We start from the raw sequence: 26,972 nt of genomic DNA on the forward strand, positions 1-26,972 counted from the left end.
TCTATATACATGTTGTACATGTATTTGAAATTTTAATAGCATGGCCATTAGTTTTATTTCATAGATATAAAAGATAACAGAATTTATAATAAAAGTTTCCATTGAAAAACAGTAAGCTTGGAAAATGAAAAAAAGAAATGGAACTTGTCTGATTTAAAATTTCATAAAAAACTTATTTATGAAACGGTCCATCAAAAAAATTTATAAATCTGAATATCAAAATCCTAAAACAATATTTTCTATATGAGGCAACTTTAATAAAAATTTACTAATTTTATGAAGAATTAAGTTTGTAGATACAAGTCAGACTGTTCATTTTTGTCGAACATTTTCAGTTGTTACTAAACTTCGACAGGCAGTTGTATCTCTGTTATTTTCATACACGTTTAAAATAAACCACCAACTTATTTCCTAAATATTAATAAAATTAGATGTGAGTTTTTTCATTTTGTTTTTTACTCAATAAGTGGGCAGCAAAAAAACCATGGAAAACAATTTCCATATTCTGTGACATTGGATACTTTGAAAAGTGATCATTAAAAAGGAAAATATTTCAACATACAGAAAAGTATACATAACAAAACAACACATTATTTCATAATTTCTTCATAAGATGAAGTTGGTTAAGAACAATTAATTTAGTACACACAATTATAAAACACAAGTATGTACTTTGCATTGGGTGCTCTGACTAAAAGTGGATAAAACATAGAGTATAGCACCAAATTTCAGCATTTAGATTTATATGATTAAAACTTTCTACCCAGAACAGCTTTACGTTAAACAAGTTGTGATTTATTATCCATAATTAGTATATAAAATGACACTCAATTTCCCCCTCTATTTTGCTTATTGTTCATTATCACAAGCAGCATGACAGTCATACAATTTATATAGTCTTTATTTATATATTGTATCCTAGGCAATAGAGTTATGTTCTGAATTTTCAATAAAAAGGCGACGGAACAAAATATTTTATTTTTCAAAATAGGAAATGTTAATTTGTTCCATTCGTCTACTCTAATTATTTCATTATATATCCCTGGACACAGAATCATGAGTGCCCCTTACCCTTACCCTTATGAGTGACTGAAGATCTAAACAGAGCTTTGAATTAGTTTAAATGTTCATACAACAAACTGTTCCAGGCAGAAAAGACACAAATTTAGAATTAATTGTATTATAATATGAGCAAGATTTATCTCCCTTTAACAGTCACAAACAGAACATGAGTCAATTAAATGCAGAATATGGCAAACATATGAAAAATGGACAACTGAGAATAGCTCTTAGTTTTTTTCACATCTAGAACTATTTCTCCTTTTTCAACAAATCATAAAACAATGCAAGAAACTTCTCTTAAAACAACATATTTGTATTGGCCACCATTGATATGTAGCCAATCACAACAGACAACATCTATTGACCATCAGAACAGATTTTCACATCTCTAACAAGTATCTGTATTGGAATCTTTTGACATTATATACAATACTGGAACCAACATACATATAATAAATCTATGTAATGAATGATTCTGCACAAAACTAGTTTCTTGAAATGGATATGTCGTCCTTTACACCATAACTCATGGTGGTGCTCCTAGGAAAGGAGGCGTATATAGAGAATACATACATACACGTTAAAGACCCGTGAAAATATTTTTCTCTTCAATTATGAAATTTCCTTGTGTCTGGAAATTTTTCTTTACTGTTGATATCTCATCTTATGCTCTATTATATGTGTCGTCTGCTTGAGTAAATGGCAGACATGACAGAAACTATGATACAAATTCAGATTCAGCAGAGATCAAGCTGAGTCAACATTTCTATTAAATATTTGTATATATCTAATTGGTAAAGTTTATATCTCAAATAAGTCCTAATTTCCTTTGGTATATTTTTGAGTATTTTGTCATTTTTCGTCCTTTTTTTGTCGTGTTGGAGTACTTGGAGCACTGGGAGAACTGTTTGCAGAATGGGGAGATTCTGTCTCCTCTTTTATTGGTTCCATCTCACTCTCCTGGAGAGAAAATAAAAATGGTAATATTTAGTATATATGTTGTTCATTAAAAAAAACGACAAGTTGTGGGTAATTTTTTTAAATGCAATGATCTATTGAATAAAATCAAATAGTGCTTATTCCATACAAAATATTTGATCAGTTTAACTTAATGTTGAAGTTTAGATTGTTCAGGGCTTGGTGAGGATTTTTATTATAAATGTTTCATTCTCATGAATATTTTCTCACTGTAAAGCATGCGATATATCATAATTCATGTCAAAATTTACTTTGCTTTCTTCTTGGCACCTTACAATTCAAACAGCTTTCTCTGGTTCTTTCAATTTTATATAACTAAAATTACACTGAAAACACTTGATACCTGTTTTTCTGACTTGATTTCAGATGCAGACTTTTGTAGTTCTTCTTCTTTTATCCTAGCTACCCAGAATTCATGATTTTCTTTCATGTTCTTTGTCAACTGGCAATTAACTTTCCTTGGTTTCCTCTTAATTTTTGGGTGGTTTATGGCTTCTGAAAAATGACAAATATTTTTTTAATTTTTTTTCAATGATATGGTTTTATGGCAATAAAGATTCAAATTTGAATTTGAAATGGTGATAAAAATAGATAGTACCATTTTATACCTTTTGACGTTTTTTTTGGTAAATATTTACTTTGTTTGGTGAAATATTTACATGTATTTTTGTAGTAATATTATTTACCTTTTAGTTGGAATATTTAACTATTTTTGTTGGAATATACCAATTTCTGTAGGAATAATTATATGTTTTTTGTGGGAATATTATTTACCTAATTGAGAAAATTTCAATAGTTTTATTGGAATTTAACTAGATATAGGAAGATGTGGTGTGAGTGCTAATGAGACAACTCTCCATCCAAATAACAATTTAAAAATTAAACCATTATAGGTTAAAGTACGGCCTTCAACACGGAGCCTTGGCTCACACCGAACAACAAGCTATAAAGGGCCCCAAAATTACTAGTGTAAAACCATTCAAACAGGAAAACCAACGGTCTAATCTAAATAAACAAAATGAGAAACGAGAAACACGTATATATTACATAAACAAACGACAACTACTGTACATCAGATTCCTGACTTAGGACAGGTGCAAACATTTGCAGCGGGATTAAACGTTTTAATGGATCCAAACCTTCTCCCTTTTTCTGAAACAATAGCATAACATCACAACAGAGAAAAACATACGATAAAATATCAATTGGCAGACTTAACTCAATCAAAAAACGTATGATTACACAATGAACGAATAAATTTGATCTGTGATATCTGAATACAAATGCACAGTTAATTAAATATTAGAGACAAACATTCATGACCAAAAGGCTAACAAACAAGTTCAAACACACTGAGAAATATTTAACCAATCAATGTTCACTTTAGAAAAAAACCGTTTTTTTATAATCTTAAAGTTTATACAAATGTTGTAAGAATAAGTGAAAAATTGAAGATATTACAAATAATCAAAGCTGGTGTACAGACAAGATCCATATAAATAAAAAATGACAAAAAAGCATTATAAACAGTATCAACAGGTCGAATTAACAAGAAAATACGATTTGAGAGTACTTGCAGTTACTGACAGCTTGTTAAAAGCCAAAACCAATTAATAGTAAAACATCATGCATCAGAGACTAAAATCGACTAAAACACATCACAGGGATTTAGTATTTTAACGTCATTAATAGTCAAAGAAGACATGACTTGTGCAATGCCAAAAATAAATGTATCGACAGGTAGTAGAATAGTGAAGAGCGACTTCTATAGAAATAAAAGTTAACGTGGCTGTGTCCCCTATACATAATTTGTGGGAATATTGAAATGTTTGGGGTTTTTTATGATTATTTGTTTGCATTGTTTTTATTGGATAATTTACTTATTTTTTGTAGAAATATTTACTTATATTTTTATGTGGGAATATTAACCTGTTTTGTTGTTATAATAATATGTTTTTGTTTGTTAGAAAAATAATGTGTTTTTGTTTAAATATTTACCTGTTTCAAGATCTTCTTCATTCTCATCCTCATTATCTTCACCTGTAATGTCACATATCTCTGTATCTGAATGTCCCGAAACTAAAATAAACAAGTCATGTGACTAGTACTTTACATCAAACACAGTCATGTGACTAGTACTTTACATCAAAATAACAACTAATAATAATAAAAATAGCTAGCAATTAGCTGCCATATTGATTCATGTATCAAAAAATTCTAACACTCATGAATCTAATCTGAATATTTCAAAATCAGTGGATCACAACGTATGTAATGTATGCCTGTCCATCTGACATAAGAAGAAAAGCATTCCAAGTATAATAGTGAATACACTAGTATATGATTCTTCAATAAAATCATATTCACAAAACATTTGAAGAGTGAAAGCTAGAAATATTGGGCAGAGGAGAAAGCGTCTGCTTGTTTATCATGTTTGTCTTTTGCCGGAAACATATAATCCAGTGGCCTATTTAAGCTTATATCCACTTCATTTGAACTTAGGTAGATAGTTGTCTCATTGGCAATCATACCACATCTCTTTATTCGTATATAATGTGTATTTGCATGATTATGTGATTTGAATGAAGATTTTGTCGGTTTTTATCAATAAGAAAGTCATTTAGCAGTCTTAATAAAAAATGACTTCTGATTTATGCAAAATGTTTTTGTTACCAACTTACCATCCCCATCACTGTCAGGTTCATCCACCCATGTCCCTGGCAACAGACCAGCTGTTACTAAGGCATTACACAGTGGCGCCACCAAATGGTTTATGAAAGTTTCCTGTAACTTAGCTAGCTGAGGAATCTTTCTGTCCATATATGGAGAAATTGGCATCCCCAATCTGGCTTCTTCATCTCCCTGTAATATAAGTTTTAAATACAGGGTACCAATCAATATGCCTCCTTCTCTAATCATGTTTGTGACCCTTTTTTTTGATTGGACAAAATCTAAATATTGAAAACTACGGGTAGATGAAATTTTGGTTATTTCAATAATTAATTCAAAAGAATAATGAATATTTCTCTTTCTTTCTTAACAACCCTTAAATGTTCACAAAAACTAAATCTGCAACATTCAAATTCAGTATACTGAAAATTCAGAAATTTGTTTTGATGTTTTTATTATTGCGGAAAATGCAACTTGGTTATAATCGCATTTTGATTTTTTTTTATAAATTAAACAGGATATTTTCTCAATATCCCAAACATTAAAATTGCATTTTTGTCTCAAATAACAAAATGGCAATAACAAATGCATTCAATAATTTCTAAATTTACAGTATAGTTACCCTTGTACACATCAAAAGACATTACATAAGATTTACAACCCACTAATGACAATATAATGAGAACAAATGAATGGTAAATCTAGTTATTGATATCTACAGTGTTCCTCTAAGTATTATACATTGGAAAGATAATGTTCCCCCACACAAAGTCAAAGACATATCTTAGAAACCAGATATAAAGTTCATTTCTATAAGTTGCAATGAAGCTATCTAAAAGGTGATGATGTAATTTTTTTTTCTGATGTGTAATTAATGGTTGCTATGCTATACCATTAAAATACTTCCTTAAAGGTCTGAAGAACTAATTTCAGCCTGTCAGTGAAATGGATCAACAGAATTCTCAGAATAGTGGTTTGAGTTTAATTTATAATGTTATTTACAATTCATTCATCTTCCACTGTTATTATGTTGTAAATGTTACTCGGAAGTCATTTTACTATTTCATATTCAATCATGATTATATGTTTTCATTTTGTCTCTATAAACTGTAAAGTACTTTTGTAGGACATACATTACATTCTCATTTCATTTGGACCTTTACCAGAAAATCTAAATATTTGCAATATACATAATAGAACATGAATGAAATCTAAATCATTCCATTTTTTTTTAATCCTGATATAAGATGAAGAACAAACAAACTTATGAATGGACACACAGACATGAAAACAAAATACCCTGTAGTATTAAAGGTGATATAAAAAGATTATTAATATAAAAGTCTTTACTGATTACAAACCTGTTCATAGAATTCCTCAGATATTCTAGTTGTCCAATCATGGTGAAGTTTCCAAGTTTTAGCGGGACCATTTATATCTGCTATTTTAATGACCATTTGCATGGCCAGGAGACGATCAGTTTCAACTGTCCAATTAATGCCTGGAGCCTCGTCATCATTGGCCTGTAAGATATGTAAGAAATTCTGATCATGGATAGGTATAGTTTTCTCGTTTGAATTGTTTTACATTGTCTTATCAGGGCCTTTTATAGCTGTCTATGCGGTATGGGCTTTGCTCATTGTTGAAGGCCGTATGGTGACCTATAGTTGTTAATGTCTGTGTCATTTTGGTCTCTTGTGGACAGTTGTCTCATTGGCAATCATACCACATCTTCTTTTCTTAAAATAGTTCAAATTTGTATAACAATAAAATGACCCCTGCTGGAGGATTTTTTTTATTCTGAAGGTTATTAAGCCCAGTATTAATACTTAGTCAATGACATAAAGTAACATTGATGGCCTCATTTTCAGATAATATAATGTTTGTAAATAGTCAAAAACAATCAGAATTTTAAATCCTTGACAAAGATGGCTGTAGCCAAATTTGGTAAATCTTAGTAATTTATTCAAATTTTCTTGTATTGATTTGTGTGTCAAGGATGAGCCTTATAGGAACTAAAAAGGTTCTCTTTAGAACAAAATTCCATGACTTGAATATTTGATCAGACTTTTTGTTCAACCTAAAACAATATGGTATTTATCATAGAAGAAGATTCTACGTTTTAACTATGACCAGTTTGATGGGAATATAGGTCGCAAATATGACCAACATACAACTTTTGTACTACTCTAGATATTTTTATCATTTTTACCTGTTGAAAGAAATGCATCCATAAGTTTTAACTTTCTAACATTGGTTGTTAAAATAATTTCAAGATCAAACACATTATGATGTCGTCAAGTAGTATCTAATTAGAAGTTTGAGTGAAATATGATTTTGATTCTTTTGAAATAGAAATCTGAATTTTCTTTCAACCCAATATCACGTAATAGATGAATAAGGCTGTTAATGTACGACATCTCCCTCCTGCTCTTTGAAATTGACAGTAACTTTATGTCAATAATCATTTCAGTCTACTATATTATATAGACCAAGCTTATAAAATCTTTCTTCTCTCATCATTATAATGGTTTATCAATAAATAGGTCACAGAAATATTCTTAATAATCATTTCAGTCTACTATATTATATAGACCAAGCTTATAAAATCTTTCTTCTCTCATCATTATAATGGTTTATCAATAAATAGGTCACAGAAATATTCTTACCATATGTAAACGTGAAACAATACTTGTAAATTAGACCATCCAAATCCTTTTTTAACTCGCAGGGTCTGATCCATTATTATTTTTAAAAGAGGAGGGAGGGGGGGTATAGTCCCCAATTTTGGATATATAGTGCAGAGCAAAGGAAAGTTGACAAACACAGGGTAAATTTTTTGGTAAAAATTAAATGTTTTCTAATTAAAGAACAGTGTAAGCCCTCCTATTGAGCCCACCACTGACTCATCAATGTATCAAATCTAATAATCCTTAAAAGCATAGAACTTTTATTTGGCTTTAAATTCTGATTCATTCATAGAAAAGTGTGTTACATATTTCTATTCTCAACATATAAAATACATACAAACTCCTATATAATCATTTCTTAAGTTTGTATTTATTTACCTTTGCATTAAATTCTGCTAAGATCTCAAAATGTCGCTTTAAATCTGTTGCCAGGATTAGTTCTATTACTAGGAATCGGAATCTCTTAAATTCTGCAGGTTCTAACGCAGACAGGAAGAGACATTTGGGATCACTTAATAAAAGTCTCCAAGCTGCAGCGGCATGATGATTTTCTAATACTGACCGATCGTTGTACATGACAGCCTAAAATACAAAAAAAATATCATTTAAGTATCAAAACATTATCTTGATATTTCTAACTTTTACAATGCAATTGACAAGGTCTTATTATAAATCAAGGAATCAATTTCTAAATAATGTAAATAAGAACTGGATACAAGGAGAACTTTTTAAAAAATAATTCCTTCATCTTTCTATGCAGATTTTGCAGATTAATAATATAGTAATTTAAAACAACATAATTAGGGACCTGTTTGTAAATAATACACTTTCGCTTGCAGGATTTTTTTCGCTGTATTGAAGACCTTTTGATGGATTTCGGCAGTTTTCTAGTTTTGTGGGCGGATTGTTGTCTCTTTGACAAATTTACAGTTTCCCAATTAAACTGTCTTTTATGAGATAAGGGCAAAACATTATTTTGTTTACCACCTTTAAAACAAATCACTTCTTTTAAATTGCACATTGTTAACTTTCAATGATATAGCACTACTGCTTTAAAATTTATTGTCTAAAATGTGGTGAGCAATTTTATGAGTTTTGAACAGCGGTATACTATTGTTGCCTTTATTTACAAATACATACATCCTTCTGTAGAAAATATTAGCAGTTCTAATTAATATTAGTAAAATCAGCAAAAACTAGGACCACTATATCTGAAAAGTTCATCAAGTTTCTTGTTTGTCATCAAATCTAATCTGTTAATTAGCTATAAAAAGCTCAATAACATAAACGTATTCTTTACGTAAAACATCTGGTTTATGATGGACATGTCTATTTTTAGTCAAATCGGCATCAGTGTAGTTCATTAATGTAGTTGAGGCCCATAATGCCTGTAAATATTTCCTGTTTTCTTGCTTTTCTTTTCCTACATATCAGTTCCTAATTATCAAAAATCAATGTTTTTCTCCTGAAATTGGTCAAGACATCTATCTAAATCTTTCTAACATCAGATCACCTGCAGTGTTTTTGATGACAATATGGAAATTCTTAATAGGTTTATCAATATCTGCTGAAATAGGACTTTGTTGTTTACAAATCATATAAATTTCTAAAAATAAGCAGAATTTCAATACTTCTATACAGTACAAAGTGGAAGGAATTGTTTTAACAGCACAAAGACGAGCTAAAATATCAAAATGAATGACACAAGCCCAAAAAAGACAAAGACCAGCGCTAAATTACATTAACATGTAATCAGAAGACAACACCATGAGATCTAGTAAACCTTAGTACAATGAATATACAAAGAATAATGGCAACAGTAGTATACCGCTGTTCAAAATTTATAGATAAATAGAGAAAAAACAAATCCGGATTACAAACTAAAACTGAGGGAAACATATCAAATATAAGAGAACTACGCCAAATATCTGATTACCCGGTACATCATTTTAACCGAGTTTGCATTATGGTAAATTTCAGATTATTTTGAAATAGATTTGGAATCTTCAAACTGTATAAACAACTCACAAAAGAAATAATAAAGTAGGACATTATACAGCTTTATTTAGTTTTTTTGATCAATTGCAATGTTATTTACCTAGATTCCTAAACACCCAATTATCAAAGTTTAAGTGAGGGCACATTTAATGTTGATATTAAATGTCTCATCTGCAATCATACCTTACTCTAGTTAAAGTTTGGCAGCAATGAATAATACAGAGCACTCTAGTTATTGAATGTTATACAAATCCTGACAGGTCCATGTTATACAAATCCTGACAGGGTCATGTAAACTTCCATTTTATTTTCTTCAGAGTCTTGAGTTCCATGAATAAAATTAAGAACTTTAAAAATTGACACATAAAAGTCAGACATAATAAAGATTGAATCTATTTGACTGAGATAGTTTAGTTGCTAAAATTTCGTTTGATAACATAATCTGAATTATAAGTACTTTAGCCCCCATTACAAATGAGCTGATTTTCTAGAGCAGTTCTAACTTGGTCAAAGAGCTTACTATATTCCACCTTGACTTATCTAAAAAACTGACGCTATAGTTTTTGAGCGTTTTTTATATCATAGAGTCTTAAATCTTGTTTTAATAAGTTAGTGTTTTAGTTGTATGTTTATCTTATTTAACATTTTCGTGCTTCATTTGACTTTAAAGTATGCTTTGGACAAGATTCTTAGATTTGCTTGCTTTGTTGAAGCAAAAAAAACTGTCAATAGACATCTGCAACAAATCAGGAATGAGGAAACACATTAAAGCATCTTGTGCATCTATTTACCTGTGGTGCACTTGTTGCTACCAGGAAGGCATTCGTACGGCCTGGATGATCATAATCATGCATGGCAGCGGCAGTATATAAAGCCATTAACTCCAAAGCGGGAAAGTTTCCACCCATAATTCCATAGCTATCATCTGCAGCAAAACTGTTCGCTCGATGTGTTAGGTTTGATCTGTATAAAAGTTCTGATTCTGAAATAATCAAAGCATGATATTAAGACGTTATCATATCAAACCAGAAATTCAAATTAACATCTTCATAAAGCTGTGTTCTAACAGGTTGGTTCTAACTACTTCAATTAACCTTTAAATGAATTCATTAGTTAAATATTCTCCTTTGACTGATATTTTGAGTATTCACCATAAAAATACATGACTTTGCAGAACCTAAGAGGTAGAGGAAACAGTTGAAGAGCTAAAAAACAAAAAGGAAACACAAACAAAAATTAGAGCAAAATCCATCTAATGTCAACTAACATGTTTAACCCCGTCACATTATTTTTCGTATATGCCTGTCCCAAGTCAGGAGCCTGTAATTTAGTGGTTGTCGTTTGTTTATGTGTTACATATTTGTTTTTCGTTCATTTTTTGACATAAATAAGGCCGTTAGTTTTCTCGCTTGAATTGTTTTACATTATCTTATCGGGGCCTTTTATAGCTGATTATATGCGGTATGGCCTTGCTCATTGTTGAAGGCCGTACGGTGACCTATAACTGTAATGTTTGTGTCATTTTGGTCTTTTGTGGATACTTGTCTCATTGGCAATCATACCACATCTTCTTTTTTATATTTGCCTAGATTTAAAACCAACAAGTTTCTTGATAGTTTCTATGTGTATAAATGGACAATTTTAGAAAGGTTTGTTTTACAACTTTTTGTAAAAAAAGTCAGTTCTATAGTACTAACGACTGAGTTGATGATATAATATGTTAACCCATTGTGGTTTGTAAATTCTTCATCGATTGAACATTTTCCTATTAAACTTTAAGAAGTGCCATCGTTTCATTTTTTGTCAATTGACGTCAGAGTTTGGTTTCTACATGAATGAACAGCATTCAAACACGAATTATTATATAATACTACAATATAACTTTAACAATGTTACAGTCAGAAACATCTGTTGCTAATGGGGAAATCATAAGTTTGAAAAAAAAAGAGGAAGTTCTGTAATCTGTCTTTTGTGTTGAGGTGCAATAAAAGTGTAGTAAAGTCAAAATTTCTATAAATCACACAACTTGTACTTTAGCTTAAACATCTTAGAAAATGCACCACAACAAACTCTGTCAACTCTGTCAATATTTGAACATATATAAGTGAAATTGTAATCAATAATTTGTGGTATTTAATTCATCAATGTTTTAATAACACAAGCCCAATTATATCCTGAATGAATAAACACTTTCAATATTACCATATTTAAGTAATCAATACCATTTAATACAAATTAGCCAATGATCAGTATGATTTAAATCTAAACAAGTTCCTAAATCATTTCAACTGTGAAATTATATACATGTATTAGAACCCATAAAAGACAAGACTGTTCGAGTGTTGATTGGAGTGCAGAGATCTGCTGTCTAAAAGGTTGCTGTCAGTAACTTACATGTCAAAATTTCTGGCTTTTTTTTTGGCTGACAAAAACATTTTTATTGCTACAAATGCTACTGTTTTCAATTATAATATGTATGTGGATAAAGGAAAATGGGGATTACCAGACAGCAATTTAACAACGCATCATCATCAAAAGTAGAAATGAAGAAAATTCATAGTCTTTAATAATTGAACCAAAACTGCTACTTTAATACACATGATAAATGTTGCAAAATAATATGAATCACATAACTTATGGTCTAACCTTGTTAAACCTTTTTGTTTGTTTGATTATATTTGTACTTTTATTTAATGACACCTAGGAAAGTTTCAGCAGACGACAGCACCAACTGTTCATTTTCTAAGAACAAACTTAACTTAATATTACAACATTCTATTTTCTATAGCAGGAGGACAGTACAAAACAGGTCCCTTAACTTGACACAAAGTATTGTCGCTGTCAACATAATCAGTGTTCTCGACAAACTTCAGTCGATCTATCTGATTTCTTTTGAATAGGAAGCCATTTCATCTTCCTTTAGACAGTACAAAATAATTTGGTGAGGTTGAAAAAGATTGCTTGGTTAAACATTGTTGATTAATTCAGACACTTGGGGTTTCATCTAGGGATTCCAATTTCTCACTTCAAAAAGTTTAAGAACATTACCAATTTCCTGAAAATCAAATTTCTTCCTGAACTGAAATGATCATTATTAGCAAGATTTACACATGATATGTGCATTTCTTTACCAAATGATGTAAAAATATAATCATTTTTTGGCAGAGATGATATTTAGTGTGAACTATGAGTATGAAACAAATGAATTATGGAGTACACAACATTGACTCGATAGAATTAGAGAGAAAAAAGTGCTTATTGTCAAATGATTAAAATCAAAAGCTGCCATTGTTCAAGTCTGGAAAGTAAATAAAAAGTTACATTGAGGTATAGAGTTCTGACAAATTCATTCATACATAATTAATTTTCACCTACAAGATGCCCTCCTCAACAATGACATGAAACATCATATATTCCTATTTGTACTTTTGTATCTTAATACAAGTTTGTCTTAGAGTAATATTGTCTGAGCCTTTGACAAATATTAAAATAATCAACAAGATTGGCAATATAAGCCCTAAGAATTTCCAATCAACCAGAAAAAGATTTTTCTTTCTTGGAAAATATTTGTCATAGTAATCAAATGATTCACACAGCATTAACAAACCAATATTCTGAATGAATGGAAAAGTTTTATGGACATAATATGATATCCCGTTAATTTGATCTTCAATTTAACACAGTATCTCATATCTTAATTTGGGGTTTACCACTGAAACTTATTAATATCTATAAATAATATGTGTGAAGTTTCCAAATAGGTTGAATGAGTTAAGAAATATGGTTATCTGGGCTTTACTTGTTTAGAGGTAGGATATATGCTGAGAGTATGCTGAAAGTTCAACAATTTGTCTTCCCTCCGATAAATGAACAGCCACCTCTATTCAGAATATAGGCATACAAATCTGATGCCACAGGTTGAGAGAGTGCTGCATTCTTGGCATGTATAAGATGATGGAAATGTGTAGCTGTTTAAGGCAAAGGGTCAGGTCAAAAAGATCGCATAAACTTCACTTTTTTCTAAAATTTATTTGAATGTCAGGAAAAGAAATAGGATTACAGTATTACACATAAATGGGTTTTTTTCAGATGATGTAGGTGTTTATGGTTTAATGTTTCTCTAATTTTATTGCACAACTTAAAATAAGATTTAGTTGTAATAATTGTAAAGTATTTTATTCTTCAATCAATTGTTTTTATTCATTATCCATAAAATCAAGTTTAATCTAAGAGAGTGTCCTTTCTTTGTATATATACCTATGTTATGCAAATATCTACCAATTTCCTTAAACAATGAATAAGCATACTGAAGAACACTTATGTTGATTTAAAATTACCTTAAATTAAGATAAGAAAGGCAGACTGTTTATTTGCATGTATGACGTCAAACTTAAAATTCCTCAATCCATTTGAAGAGATAGTATCTTAAAAGTACTTATTATGACTTGAATCACTCATCTTTATAGGAAGAAAATCTAAATAGAGTGAAAGGAAAATCCGTAAATTTGTTCTAACACTTGAAGACCTTAAAATAATACTTGTTATTTCTTTCAACAGCTGAGACGCACATTTCAAACAATTCAATCATTTTCAAGTGATGAAAAACAATGTTAAATAGACAATAGACAGTAATATATTACAGCTAAGCCATTATTGCATGTAAGATATTATTTGATGAAGCAGAATGGTTACTAATTGACTGCCTAAAGGAGAAGATTGTTAAATCTTGTGGTGCCGCTTACTATTCAAGCACTATAACACAATTTCTTACATCCTTTTATAGGCTTTATTTCATTTCAATATGAATATAGAGTTATGTAACGCCAGAAACTGGGCATAAAATGTTAATGGGATATAGCAATAGAATTCTAATCCTAACCCAAAAATTCTTGCTTCTTGTATTGCGCAATATCACTAAAATAAAGGATTGATTGGTGTTCAACAAATCTTTCAGCTCTATGATGCTACTTTGTGGCAATCGTTTTTAATGACAGAAGAAGCTGGAAAGCTTGGAGAGGACATCCTACCGAAATCAACAAAACCTATGCCAAATGAGAAAATTAACTTTTATGTAGTCCAAAGAATTGTCTTGAATAACTATATGTCCAGTGACAAATATTTCATGTATAATTAGGTTAATGTAACTTGAGGACATAAAAAAAATCAATCAATCAATCAATATAACAATTTGCGACTTTCACAGTGTAAAGGCCAAAAGGTGAGATTACTTAGCTAATTACATCATCTTTATAGAAAGTCTTTTAGACACACATTTGACACAGTGATATATCATTCAAACTGGCGATTGAATAATAAAATCATTGTTAAAAAATTTGTGTCTTGCCAAGCCTTGAAATGATTTTTAAACATCAAAAGCCTTGTTTGTAACAAGAAGTAAGCCATTTATGACAAATTTACCTTTCATCCAAAACTGTTATCTGTTACTGGTACAAAAAATTGCAGCTTTAACCATTATTTTAAATGCACAGTTTCAAATAAATAGCTCAATATTTCCTTGACAATTTAGTTTTCATCAAATTCTGCGTCAAAATTAAACATCTTCTAACAGTCATTAGGGACGTGAAGCCATTACGGCAAGCGTCAGAATTAAATTACATATGACACAACGGGATCTGGGATGTTAACCCGTTTTGATCTCAATAGGCCTCGCTTTTATACGATAAAGACTGTAAATGCTACCTACGATAGCAAAGATGTGAACAGGCTGATTGATTTTTCTGCCAAATGCACATGTAATGGTTTTTGACAAGTATTCTAGGAAGATTTCCAAGCTAATGCTAAATTACACATTTAATAGAACATCATAGAAAACAAACATAATCAATATACTAATTAAAACACCAATGTTTCACACTAAATGTAAAGACATTTTATGTTTCATTGCTAATTCAAATCCATACAAATTCCTGCTTATTTCATCAGGTTTTTAGTTATATAAGGTAATTTACTTTGATTTTCAACAAATTAATTGAGATGATTAAAACAGCTTTTGAATATTTACTGTTAACCAAATGAAGGCATGTATTTTAGGTGAAAAACATACTTCAATTAACATTTAGTATCATGTGAACTTTAAAATCATTACACAATTTACAACTATGAAATTAAAGGGTGTGTACTGTGGATTATTTTTTTGTGTGTGGATACATATCAAATTTAAATAATGGAATATTTGTTGTCTTTCTATAAAAGTTACCACCTTCAAACATATTTACTGCGAGATAGACCAACTCAATTTATAGATTTTACTTGTTTTGTAATTGTGTATTAGTAATTAATTTCTGGAGAGAGAAAAAACACACCACTGAATAAACCATAAGAAACCCCGACCAAAAAGCTAGGAAAAATGCACATGCTTATACACAATCGACTGTGCAAAACCCTCATGGGTAGTAAAGGTCGTTGAAACCCCCCTCGTCGTTGGTATTACACCATCTTCCAGAAAGAACAGTCAAGATAAAATTTGGTAAAATATGATCAGTTAACTATTGAAAACTTGGCTGTTATAGCAGACATCACTATTGTGATATTAATAAATCTTGTCATATACTGGAGTAACAGTTTCTCATCACACCTACATGGCTGTAATGGATGGCAATGGAACAAAGAGATATTACCTGATGATGATTGCAATTACCAGTGCAATTCCAATGAGTCACTGGAAACCAGTGGAGTTCCAGTGGAATCAACTGGTATTCCACTGGAATTCCATTGATATTTTCTATGGGGTGACGTACCTGATTCACTAGAGGACCCGTTTCTGTTAAACATATCACTGTTGTGTACTTGAGTAAATCCAGGGATAGGTTGTGTAGTGAGGTAGTACACTCCATGTAATACATCAGTAGCATGCACTCTATTATGATCTGAAAGAAAAATCATATCTTATAGGTACAGTTATATGATAGCGGAAATTTCAAATCTCAAATGACACAGACAAACACTTCTTACTAAAAATATAGGTGAAGTTTTGATTATTACAGGACAAATGGGGAACATGGGGAACATGGGGACTCTTTTGAGAGTTCCATTATATAAACATATCATGGACTAAATTGGATTATAAGCCTGACAGAGATAACAAAATAAATTACAAGTGATGAATGTATTCACATACTCAGTTTTATAAAATTTCAGAACTGTAATTCAACATGTAATCTTAATTTTTAAGTTTTCAGGTCTTAATGGACAGATAGACACACTGATGAAAAACATCAAGGAAAGACCACAGAAAAACAATTCCTTGTATTGATGGCAGTGCTTATCAGAACCAAAGAACCAAATATCTATGAACATAGAATAGTTTTATTGACAAGATCAATGAACATTTTTTTCTGGCAAACAATACCCTGGCAATAATACTATTGTCTTAAAGCAGTAAATATCTATCAACTGTTTTACACTGTTTTACAAGTGTAACACTATCTATCAATAAAAGGAATACTACAGTTTTATCACCCCATATTTTAATGGTTTTAACTTCTTGTATTACGTGCCTTAAAATTTATACTCAATAAACTGTACACTTATTGTCTTTTTGTAAATTTGTTCTCTTTGAACTTTAAAATAAGTTAGTGCTGGCAGCAGTACTGTTTTTTATAAAATTTATTTCTGAAATAAAAAGGTTGTTTGTTTGTGCCCATTACATTATCAGTTTGTTTTCAACTTATGAGTTTATATATCACTTTGGTATCTTTGCCCTCTCGTTGTATATGTTGCCAAGTTTAAATAAGTCTTAATAATCTCCAGAATGTTTCTTTCCAATTGTTTATTCCAGGCACTTAAGCATCTTCAATTAGTTGAAAGTAGGGAAAAGAGTTAAACCAAAACAAACAAATAAACAACTTATAACCAATGAAAATCATAGTAGCTCTGACCACTGTATATACTCTATTCCTCCTTCTGATAAATTGACATTTAATGTCACTATTTGATAAATCATCTAAAATCATGTAAATGTTGATAACTATAATTTCCCTTTTAAATCAATCAAAGCCTTGGTGACTACAGAATATTCTCATTGCAATAACCATTAGTAGGGATGTTAAGTATACTGCCAAGATTAATTCCAAGGGCATTGGTTCCTAGAGGTCAACAGTTCATTAAATCATTTGTTTATTTAACATTGAAATCATGTGAACTTTTATTGTGGAAACAGGAAGTGATTAGAAGTGATTACTGTCCTCATGGGTTATACTGGATTTATACAGAACTTTTATTGCTGTGTTCTATTATTTGTCTGTTTGTCTTTTTATTTTTTAGCCATGGAGTTGCCAGTTTGTTTTTGATACATGAGTTTCACTGTCCCTCTGGTATCTTTGGCCCCTCTTTTATTTTCCAGTGCCAATCAAACTAAAAGTTTTCATGCCAACTTCTGCCATTGATATAACCAAGGTCAAGGAAACTAAGACAAACTGTCGGTGTTATATGTTTTTGTCATTGTTTTCAGTAATTTTTACTTAAAGTTAATACTCTGATCAAGAAAACAACAAGAAATGAGATGTCGAATTGACAGGAAACCAGTTTTTTAAGGCACTTTCAGGCCTGTTTTATCTGTTATGTTCTTGGCCTATTTTCCAATCTATTAAGGACAATAACTCCTGAACAGTAATAGTGAAATATTGAACTACAGTTCCAATAGTAATCCTTATGTCAATAACTACATATCAAAATTTGAAAAGCATTGATAGAACAGTTCATAAGTTATTGCATGAAAATGACACACTTATGCCATTTGACAATATATCAAGGATTTTGCCATTTGCCAATATATAAAGGACTTCGATATTTGCCAATATATCAGTGACTTTGACATTTGCCAATATATCAAGGACTTTGCCATTTGCCAATATATCAAGGATTTTGTCATTTGCCAATATATCAAGGACTTTGTCATTTGCCAATATATCAAGGACTTTGCCTGTCATTTGCCAATATATCAAGGACTTTTCCTGTCATTTGCCAATATATCAAGGACTTTGTCATTTGTCAATTTCTCAAGGACTTTGCCATTTACCAATATATCAAGGACTTTGCCCGTCATTTGCCAATATATCAAGGACTTTTTCATTTGCCAATATATCAAGGACTTTGCCATTTGCCAATATATCGACAAGGACTTTGTCATTTGCCAATATCTCAAGGACTTTAACATTTGCCAATATATCATGGACAATAACTCTTGAACTGTAAAACAGAAAATCATCAAAATATATAAATTTACATCAGGTTTGTCATCAATAGCAGCGTAATATTTTTATTTTAAAAACTTGAAAAGTATTGGTTGAAAGGTTCATAAGTTAATGAAAGGGGACTTTTGTTAGCAGCCCATTTGCCAACACCAGTTCTTCACCAAATTATAACCAGAAGTTTCCTTTGAGAACAAGTATATTTAAAAGAATATTAAAATTTGTATTTATTAACCTACATAAAATTACTTGTTGACCAAAAAATTCCATATCTTAAAATAAGATGCTCCTTTCATCTTAATGTAAAAGAGAAATGACACTTCGTTTTATTATTCCCTAATAATAACATTGAAAACCAATTATATACAGTGCAAATCTGTGATGCAACATTTTACAAGAGATTCAAATCCAAATTTTGATAAAAATCAGCAAAGAAAACCTAACTTCACTGAAATAAAATTCTGTGAAGATTCCCCAACATTATTTTGATAGCTATTGGGCTTTTTAGTTAAATATCAAATCTAAGTGTATCATTAGAATCGGTAAATATCAAATCTAAGTGTATCATTAGAATCGGTAAATATCAAATCTAAGTGTATCATTAGAATCGGTTACACTCTTCCATCATTATCAATTTAGTCTCATTTTTTATATTGTTAACTAAGAGCTTTCAGAAAATAATCAGTAACATAATTACATTTGCACTTCCTAAGGAAACATTTCTAAGAAATTTATCTGCTCAATTCATCCATTTTTTTTAAAACCCCTAGCAATAATGACTGTGACAAATGAAACATGAAATGTACAAGTAACTGACATTCAAAACATGATTTCTAATTGGTCTTTTAAGTAGTATCCCATGTTAAGGTTTCGGTCTAATATCTGAATTTACACCAACCTTTACTTTTTCAGTTAAGGCCAAATGAAATATTATGCATGTTTCCTATTTTTCCTTCCTACCCTCTATTCCAAGCTTAGAAGCAGACTACCTTTAAAGGTTTTTTTTGTCATTTTTCAATAAGCACTGTTAAAGTCAGAATTCTCTCCCATTAGACTCATTGTAAAAAAATTGTAAAATAAAAAAAAAAGTCTACTTTAACTAGTGACTACCGTACTTTTTTCAAAAATGTAATAAGAAACACACATGTAATTTTCTTTGGCCTAAGTTTTTCTAACAATATGATTCTCTCCTTGTGTCAATGCTCTAGAGTACATTAATGCATCAACTATAACCTGCAGTTTAAACTTTTAAAAGTTTTTTTTTCAGAATCTTGTATTTTTCATTTGTTAGGTACAGAATTGCCTATTTCAATCACCATGACAACAGATAAAAAATAATCTGTGGTATACAACGTATAGTACTGACCATCTTCAAGATAATTAAAAGATAAAATAAAAAGATGTCACTTGTGTCTCAAGTTGGAGATGTCTGTGGATATACTTATAACAATATCATGTATCCTGCGGCTCTTTTCACAAACAATCTTACAACAAAAATTGATTGTTGCTTATAATACTGAAATGTTAATGACTTTAAGTGTATATTCTCCCACACTATGGATTTATTTATTTTCTTGGGTATCAATTTTCATAGATTTAGTGAAACTTGCTTTTTTCGTGGATATATGATTTTGATGTTTAGCGAATCTACATACAATGTCCATAAAAAAAGTTGTAATTCATTGACCATTTGAATTTGTTGTTCACCTGTACCAACGAAATCCGAGAAAATTGGTATCAGACAAAAAATAATGAATCCACAAAAAAAGAAAAATTGTGAAATTGCTACCATACTTACATGGCTTTGATCTGTAACCTTTTTCTAAAGAATGGAAGTAATGTAAAAACTGTGGCAAAGGTATCCGGAATGTTTCAAACAGCCCTACTTCCAAAAATAACTTATAACCAACCTGTAATATAAGATGAACATTGTTATTATATTATTACTATGTATATATGTTGTTATTATATTATTACTATGTATATATGTTGTTATTATATTATTACTATGTATATATGATCACAAGGTGTTGTAAGGTAGATTGATTCAGTGATTGTTTGTTGCTTAATGTCCAGTGACAAATATTTGGTGTATATTTTGGAAGATAGTTTAGCAGATATTTCATTCATATTTTCTTAAAAAATGTTCTATTTCATCTAAATATGTCAGATAGATAAATAAAACATACATATGAACATAAATAGAAAATACGAGTTCAGTTGTATGAGTATGAGAAAAGAAATAACAGCAAGGCTGCACATATTTTTTGTCTTGTTTCCCTAGTGAGGACATATACTTTTCATTAATTAAAGAATCTTAAGAAGGAAGCTCACAATACCACCGACTGTCAAAAGAGGGTTAATATTTAATATCCTAAAAGATTCTGATTTTGTTGTCTTTTGAGTATCCTAAAGAGTTAGATACATTGTTGTTTGATAAATGTTCAGTGGCAAATATATGAGTCTATTACATTCTTCAATTTGCCATTGCAGACAAATGAATCAATGTACAATTGCTGTTTTAAAGCAGTGTTTTAAGTTGCAAATGACAAAAGTTATTTTATAATACAACATTAAACAGTTCTAAATATAAATATTATGATTCAAAAAGATTATTCAACTGACAAAACAATGCTGAGGATGAAAATATAGTCTGACTGTAAAAGTGTGAAGATGAATGTTCTATAATTGTCTTATGTCAATAAATTGGTTAAGCCAGTTATGTCAATGGATATTTAATGTCAGCTTTTCTCTCTCATTACTAATATTCTCTACTATAAATCTGGTCATATTTCTCTGACATCTGATGCTAGAGCTGCCCTTACATTAAGATGGACTTGACGTAGGGTTACTATGGTAATGAATATCTTATGACATTTCTTTTACAAGGAAGTAAAGATACCAGCTGGTAACGCATTAAAGTACACATATCTCGTCCTTTAGACATTACACAAACTTGTTCTTTTTTAATTTTTTAGTTTGTTTTTTTTAATGAACAGGATTTGAACAGCAATCTCTGGCCGTATATCTAGTGGAAAATTTGGTATCCATTTCTTTTACATATAGACAATACATGTATGTGTATTTGTAGAAAAGCCATTGACCTGAGTGTTCCCTTAAATCATCTGTAAGGCTTCTAACATGTGTTTACAATATATAAGTGGTATTGTCATATCCACAAGAATAATGTGATAATATACAATAACCAAAGGTTGCATGAACAAAATAGTGTAATTGTTATTTGGATGGAGAGTTGTCTCATTGGCACTCACTCCACATCTTCCTATATCTAATGAAAGTAATATAATCTGAAAGTCTGTGTTTTACCTACAATATAAACTTTAGCAAAACATAGGAATATTTTGGATTTTGAATAATATTAATTGTCAATTCCAGCTTGCACTCAAAGCTGTAAAATAGATTTTGTGTAGTCTGGTTGAATGAATATCATCAAATCTCCGTCATTTAATTTGGTGATGGCGGTTGATAAACAGAAATATTTATTGAATTAAGAGTTGTGTCATTCATCAAATTAACTCAACATCAGAAGATTTCTTCTGATCAAATTGAATTTTATTTGACTTAATCCATTAATCTATTAAGATGGAAAAGGATAGTTAGGCAGAAAATCAACAAGATAGAGGGTAAGCCTAAGTCAAAGAAAATGCTGAGGTACAAAAGGAAAATACAAATCAACACCTTAAATGGCTGCTAATAAGATAACAGATTTTCAGAGATCTATGAATATTTTACTTTAAAAAGATGTTTACCTAACCATGTTTAGAACAACTATATATGCTAAAAATTCTGGTGAAATTATTGTAAAAATAAAAAAAATCTTAACTAATGGACTATGAAAAAAATGCCAATGAAACACTTATCCACCCAGACCAAAGGACTTAAGTATGTATACAATTATAGGACACTGTATTCTAACATTATTTGATCTTTTAAATGACTTAAAAATTACTTTTTGACTTACATGCATTACTCTAGACTTCTCATAATGAAATTGAGAATGGAAATTTGGGAATACCAGTATGTCAAAGAGACAGCAACCAAACCAAAGAGAAGACATTATAAACAGCCTAAGGCCACCAATGGGTCCTATGTATATTAATACACCTTAATGTTATATTTTGTCCAATTCTTAAATACCCTTTATTGATTGTCTGTTTATCACTTTATGACTAGTGCTATTTTTATTCTCTACATACTTGTTTTCTTGTTCCTCCTTTACCCCCCTAAAAATCCTCCTTAAAATGATACTCACCTTACTTAATAGTGAATCAGGATATAATTTGGCTAAATCAAAGATAGGAAAATCCCAATCATTTAGATTTTGAATTGATAAAATTTCACAAGATTCAAGTCTAGTTACATCCCATGGTAATTCCACATTATTGTCTAATTTGTCTAATTTGTCAGAATCTAATTTAATAGCTTTGCATTTCTCAGAAATGTCTGTTTCTGTCTCATCCTCATTGTCAGCATCTTCAGCGGATATATCTGAACATTTCTGTGTTAATAAAGACTCTTTTATCACCTGAAAATACAAATACATAATATAATATTTCAGTCTGACTGTCATACAAGTGAGAGGTTTAGCTAGCTATAAAACCAGGTTTAATCCGCCATTTTTTACATAAGAAAATGCCTGTACCAAGTCAGGAGTGTTGATATCCATTCGTCTGAGCTTTTGATTTTGCCATTTGATAAAGGACTTTCTGTTTTGAATTTTCCTTGGAGTTCAGTATTTTTGTGATTTTACTTTTTTTCAGGAAACATTATTTGATGTTGTGTTTCCAGTACTTGTAGTAGTTGTTTTGTACTCAGTACATAAAAGAAGCACCGATTATACCAATAAATAAGAGAATTCTGTATTTTGCATGGTTCAATTTTAAGTTCCTGAAGTGATATTTCCTGACTATCATGATTAAAATCTGAAACCATTTTGTTGCATTTAACTGTCTTATATAAATTTTTGGTATAAATGGGAGTTACGGTAGTTACATGTATACATAAACCATTGTATTTGAAAATAGACCAGGGTTTTCTTTAAAACCTCAAGCAACGAAGAGTTATAAAAAAAAACTTTAAAAAAAGCCTTACTACGTGTTAACAACTAAATTTTGCATCTTTAAATATCAATATTTAATAGTAAGAATAAAAGAATATCTTTTCCTTATCACTTTGTTTCTTTGCTTTTCTTAATAATTAAATATCAAAGCCTAACATTGTCTGAAGTCATTGTAAATTGATTTGATACCACAGACAAGAGACTTCGATATCTCCTTGATATATATATCAATTTACCTTTATTTGTGCAATTTATGTAAATTAAAATGAAAAACATGGCATAAAATGTTTCACCAATGTCATTTATTGTGTTAAATGGAAGCAGAATGTATAATAGTTCCAGAATAGCGCCATTCATTCTTAGTTTAATCAGACAGGATGATCGTAAATACGACGTTTTATACACAACAAATCATGTGACGGCAAAACCATAAGCAACACATCTTATTTATATGTAAATTAAACACAACACTGATTTAGATTTAGTGTCAAAGAGAGACTTTATTATAGGAACCTTGCCTTCTTTGTTTTTCAATGGTTTCATTTGGTATGTCGCACATTTGATTTGATTGTGGTTTGTGAGACAATCAATATCGATACTGTGAGAATTTATGTGACTAGAATCTGCCAGTGTCAAACACCAGAGTTTCACAAATCTACCAAATTCACCAAAAAATAAAGCAATTATAAAAAAAATAGTACCATATATAACTATTAAAGTAGGAATTTTAACAGCAGAAGGCTGTTTGGTAGCATTTAAAACTGGTTTTACACTACTACAACATTTTTTGTCTATACAAAATCATGTTATCAGGACCATGTTTGTAGGTTGGTTTTTTTTGGAAAGACTTGTTTGCTGGGGGTTGATATGATATTAAGTGACCACAATTTATGATCTTCTATTACACTATCTTCAGATTTCAAATATATTTTATGATTTCCGCTATTTTTCATCATTTGCCAAATTTTATTTTAAATGATATCCGATGTATAATGGTGGGTGGTACTTGAGCTGAGTGCCGTTGCTGTATGTGTAACAAGCTCATTCTTTACAAGTCTGTTAGATTAACCCACAATTTCCAAGTAATCTTTTATTTTTCATTGGTAATTTGCACATTTATAGATTTCAAAAGTGAAGTTTATTTCTAAATTTTCTATCAAAATTACAATAAATCATATTCTATTCCAAAGAAATTTGTTTTCTTTTTAAATGGAAGTCCTACCAAGAAATTAATAGAAATTTGTAAAGTAATCTAATTTTCCTAGCAACCAATTTTCTTTCAAAATGTCATTGTACTTTTGGTTTGTTTTCAAACAAACTGCAAATTTCATACAAGCTAGGAAATATAAGCTGTTATTTATTTATATATATGTAGTCATTTATCACTCATCATTTCACTAAAATTATAAAAGGTCAATGTTTCATTGGACATGAGCATCAAGAAGGATCCTATTTATCAATTTGATCTCTTAAATCGAATGTACTTTGACCTATAATGGTTTTTCTTTTACAAATTATGATTATGGAGAGTTGTCTCATACAATCATACCCTCTTGTATCTAATTAAAATATGGAGAGCAGAAATGTTCATGTAGGTGTAATTTCAAGACTTTCAAACAGATTTTTAATTTTTTTGATCCCAAATTTCTCATTTTAGGCATGGTGGCTAAGTTTATAAGTTGCCATAGAAATAAATAATAAATTTTGAGGATGTCTATGATAAAGTTTTGTCTTGCTTGACCAAATAGTTGAGAATTTTTTATCCTTTTTTTTTTTAAATCAGATAGATGTTAACACCAAAAGATTGCAATAATTCACACCACTTTGGTCCAAAATCAGTATCTATGCAAGTAACAAACAGGCCAAGAAATTTACAGACAAACCACTGATCTCAGTTATATTTTTAAGGATAGTATCTTTGTTTTAAATTCACTATCTAAATGCAATTGGCTGCCAAATAATAGGTTTTATAATTTATATTTAAATAAATCTGAACTTTTAAGTACAGTTTTCAAAATAAGTTGCAAAAACAGAATTATTTTTGTATTTCTTTTAATTAACTTATTTGCTCCTTAAAAATCATTTCTCTTATCATGGTTTATTAACAATCCCTACAGCCTTTTCATACAGAATTCCAAATGTAGCTGCTTGTTACCTAGCAACCGAATGAAATGTCAAACATTTTCTTTACAGATCTTGAGGGCAGACAAAAGAAAACTCTGAAATGTTAATAACTCATCATCTGTGTTGCTTCGTTCTAATGAACTGCTGTAATTGAGGACACTATATGACAAGCCATCAGGAATCCAGTTGTTTTAAACAAAACTTTTCCCATGTAATTTCTCAAGTCATTATACAGATGTTTTTTCCTAATAAGGCCACTGAACTTGCTGACAAGGACAAAACAAAAACAAAAATTGTTCTCAGCCTCCTGGCGCAAACAAAGATAGGGAAGGTAGGTAGGTAAAATGAATTATTTAAAAAAATATTTTACATAATCTTTATTGTACAGGGAAATGTTCTGACTTTTCAGGAGCTGTAGTTTACTTATACAAAAATACCAGCATATTGAATTTTCTGAAATAGTTACATGATTATAATACTGGATTGGCTGCATGCAACAAGACTTAATATCTATAGTTTAAGACTTTTTCAGTTGATGTTAAAGTCAAATTGACCATTGAAGACTAAAAATCATTTATTGTTGATTTGGTATGCCTTAAAAAAATCACTAGTGAAAAATTAATTCTTCTTGAGAAAATACCATATAAGGAGATAGGTTATAATACCATTTATTTTTTTTTATTTTTTGAATTTTAGAAATCCTTAACGTTTTCTACCTCAGGAAAAGATAGTCTTAGCTGTATATTGCAAAATTTTTAGTCCTCTATGCTGATCAACTTCGTACCTTATTTGGCCTTTATAATATTTTTTAATTTGAGAGTCACTGATAAGTCTTTTGTAGACAAAACACTCATCTGACGCAATTTAAATTTCAATCCTGGCATTATGATGAGTTTATTTACCTTCTAATGACATCAATAATTTATTTTATGCAATCTTAATTTGTATTTCCTATTCCTGGTCAATGGTCAGATTTTTTCTTATCAGATTAAATTTAATTAGGTTAAATTAAACAGGAAGTACATTTTGTACTACCAATTAATTTTTATAGATACTTTAAACTTTCAAAACAGTGGATATACTTTTTTTTTTTTAAATGCAGAGAAGATGTTTTCTATAAACCTTGAGGACAACTGATTCTGCATTAATCTTCTACAGTTA

The 26,972-nt window shown here is 30.1% G+C and overlaps 1 protein-coding gene across 4 annotated transcripts in view; it reads right to left on the reverse strand.

Annotated features, from left to right (window-relative positions):
* Positions 1–239: 239 nt before the first annotated feature.
* LOC134688314 (cGMP-inhibited 3',5'-cyclic phosphodiesterase 3A-like) overlaps positions 240–26,972 on the reverse strand; it is a 98,491-nt gene continuing 71,758 nt past the window's right edge. For 2 of the 4 annotated variants that reach the window (XM_063548896.1, XM_063548899.1), the window contains exons 4-13: positions 22,881–23,153; positions 20,406–20,517; positions 16,157–16,285; positions 10,190–10,380; positions 7,779–7,982; positions 6,072–6,233; positions 4,722–4,902; positions 4,039–4,119; positions 2,384–2,535; positions 241–2,022 (exon numbers count right to left, since the gene is read on the reverse strand). In XM_063548896.1, coding sequence (XP_063404966.1) covers positions 1,915–2,022; positions 2,384–2,535; positions 4,039–4,119; positions 4,722–4,902; positions 6,072–6,233; positions 7,779–7,982; positions 10,190–10,380; positions 16,157–16,285; positions 20,406–20,517; positions 22,881–23,153 — 1,593 coding nt within the window. In that variant the 3' untranslated portion in view covers positions 241–1,914. Of the gene's footprint in view, positions 2,023–2,383; positions 2,536–4,038; positions 4,120–4,721; positions 4,903–6,071; positions 6,234–7,778; positions 7,983–10,189; positions 10,381–16,156; positions 16,286–20,405; positions 20,518–22,880; positions 23,154–26,972 lie in introns of all 4 variants that reach the window. The other 2 variants (XM_063548897.1, XM_063548898.1) reach the window with 2 other exon arrangements.

The sequence above is a fragment of the Mytilus trossulus genome, chromosome 10 (genome assembly GCF_036588685.1).
Source record: "Mytilus trossulus isolate FHL-02 chromosome 10, PNRI_Mtr1.1.1.hap1, whole genome shotgun sequence".
Lineage (NCBI taxonomy): Eukaryota > Metazoa > Mollusca > Bivalvia > Mytilida > Mytilidae > Mytilus > Mytilus trossulus.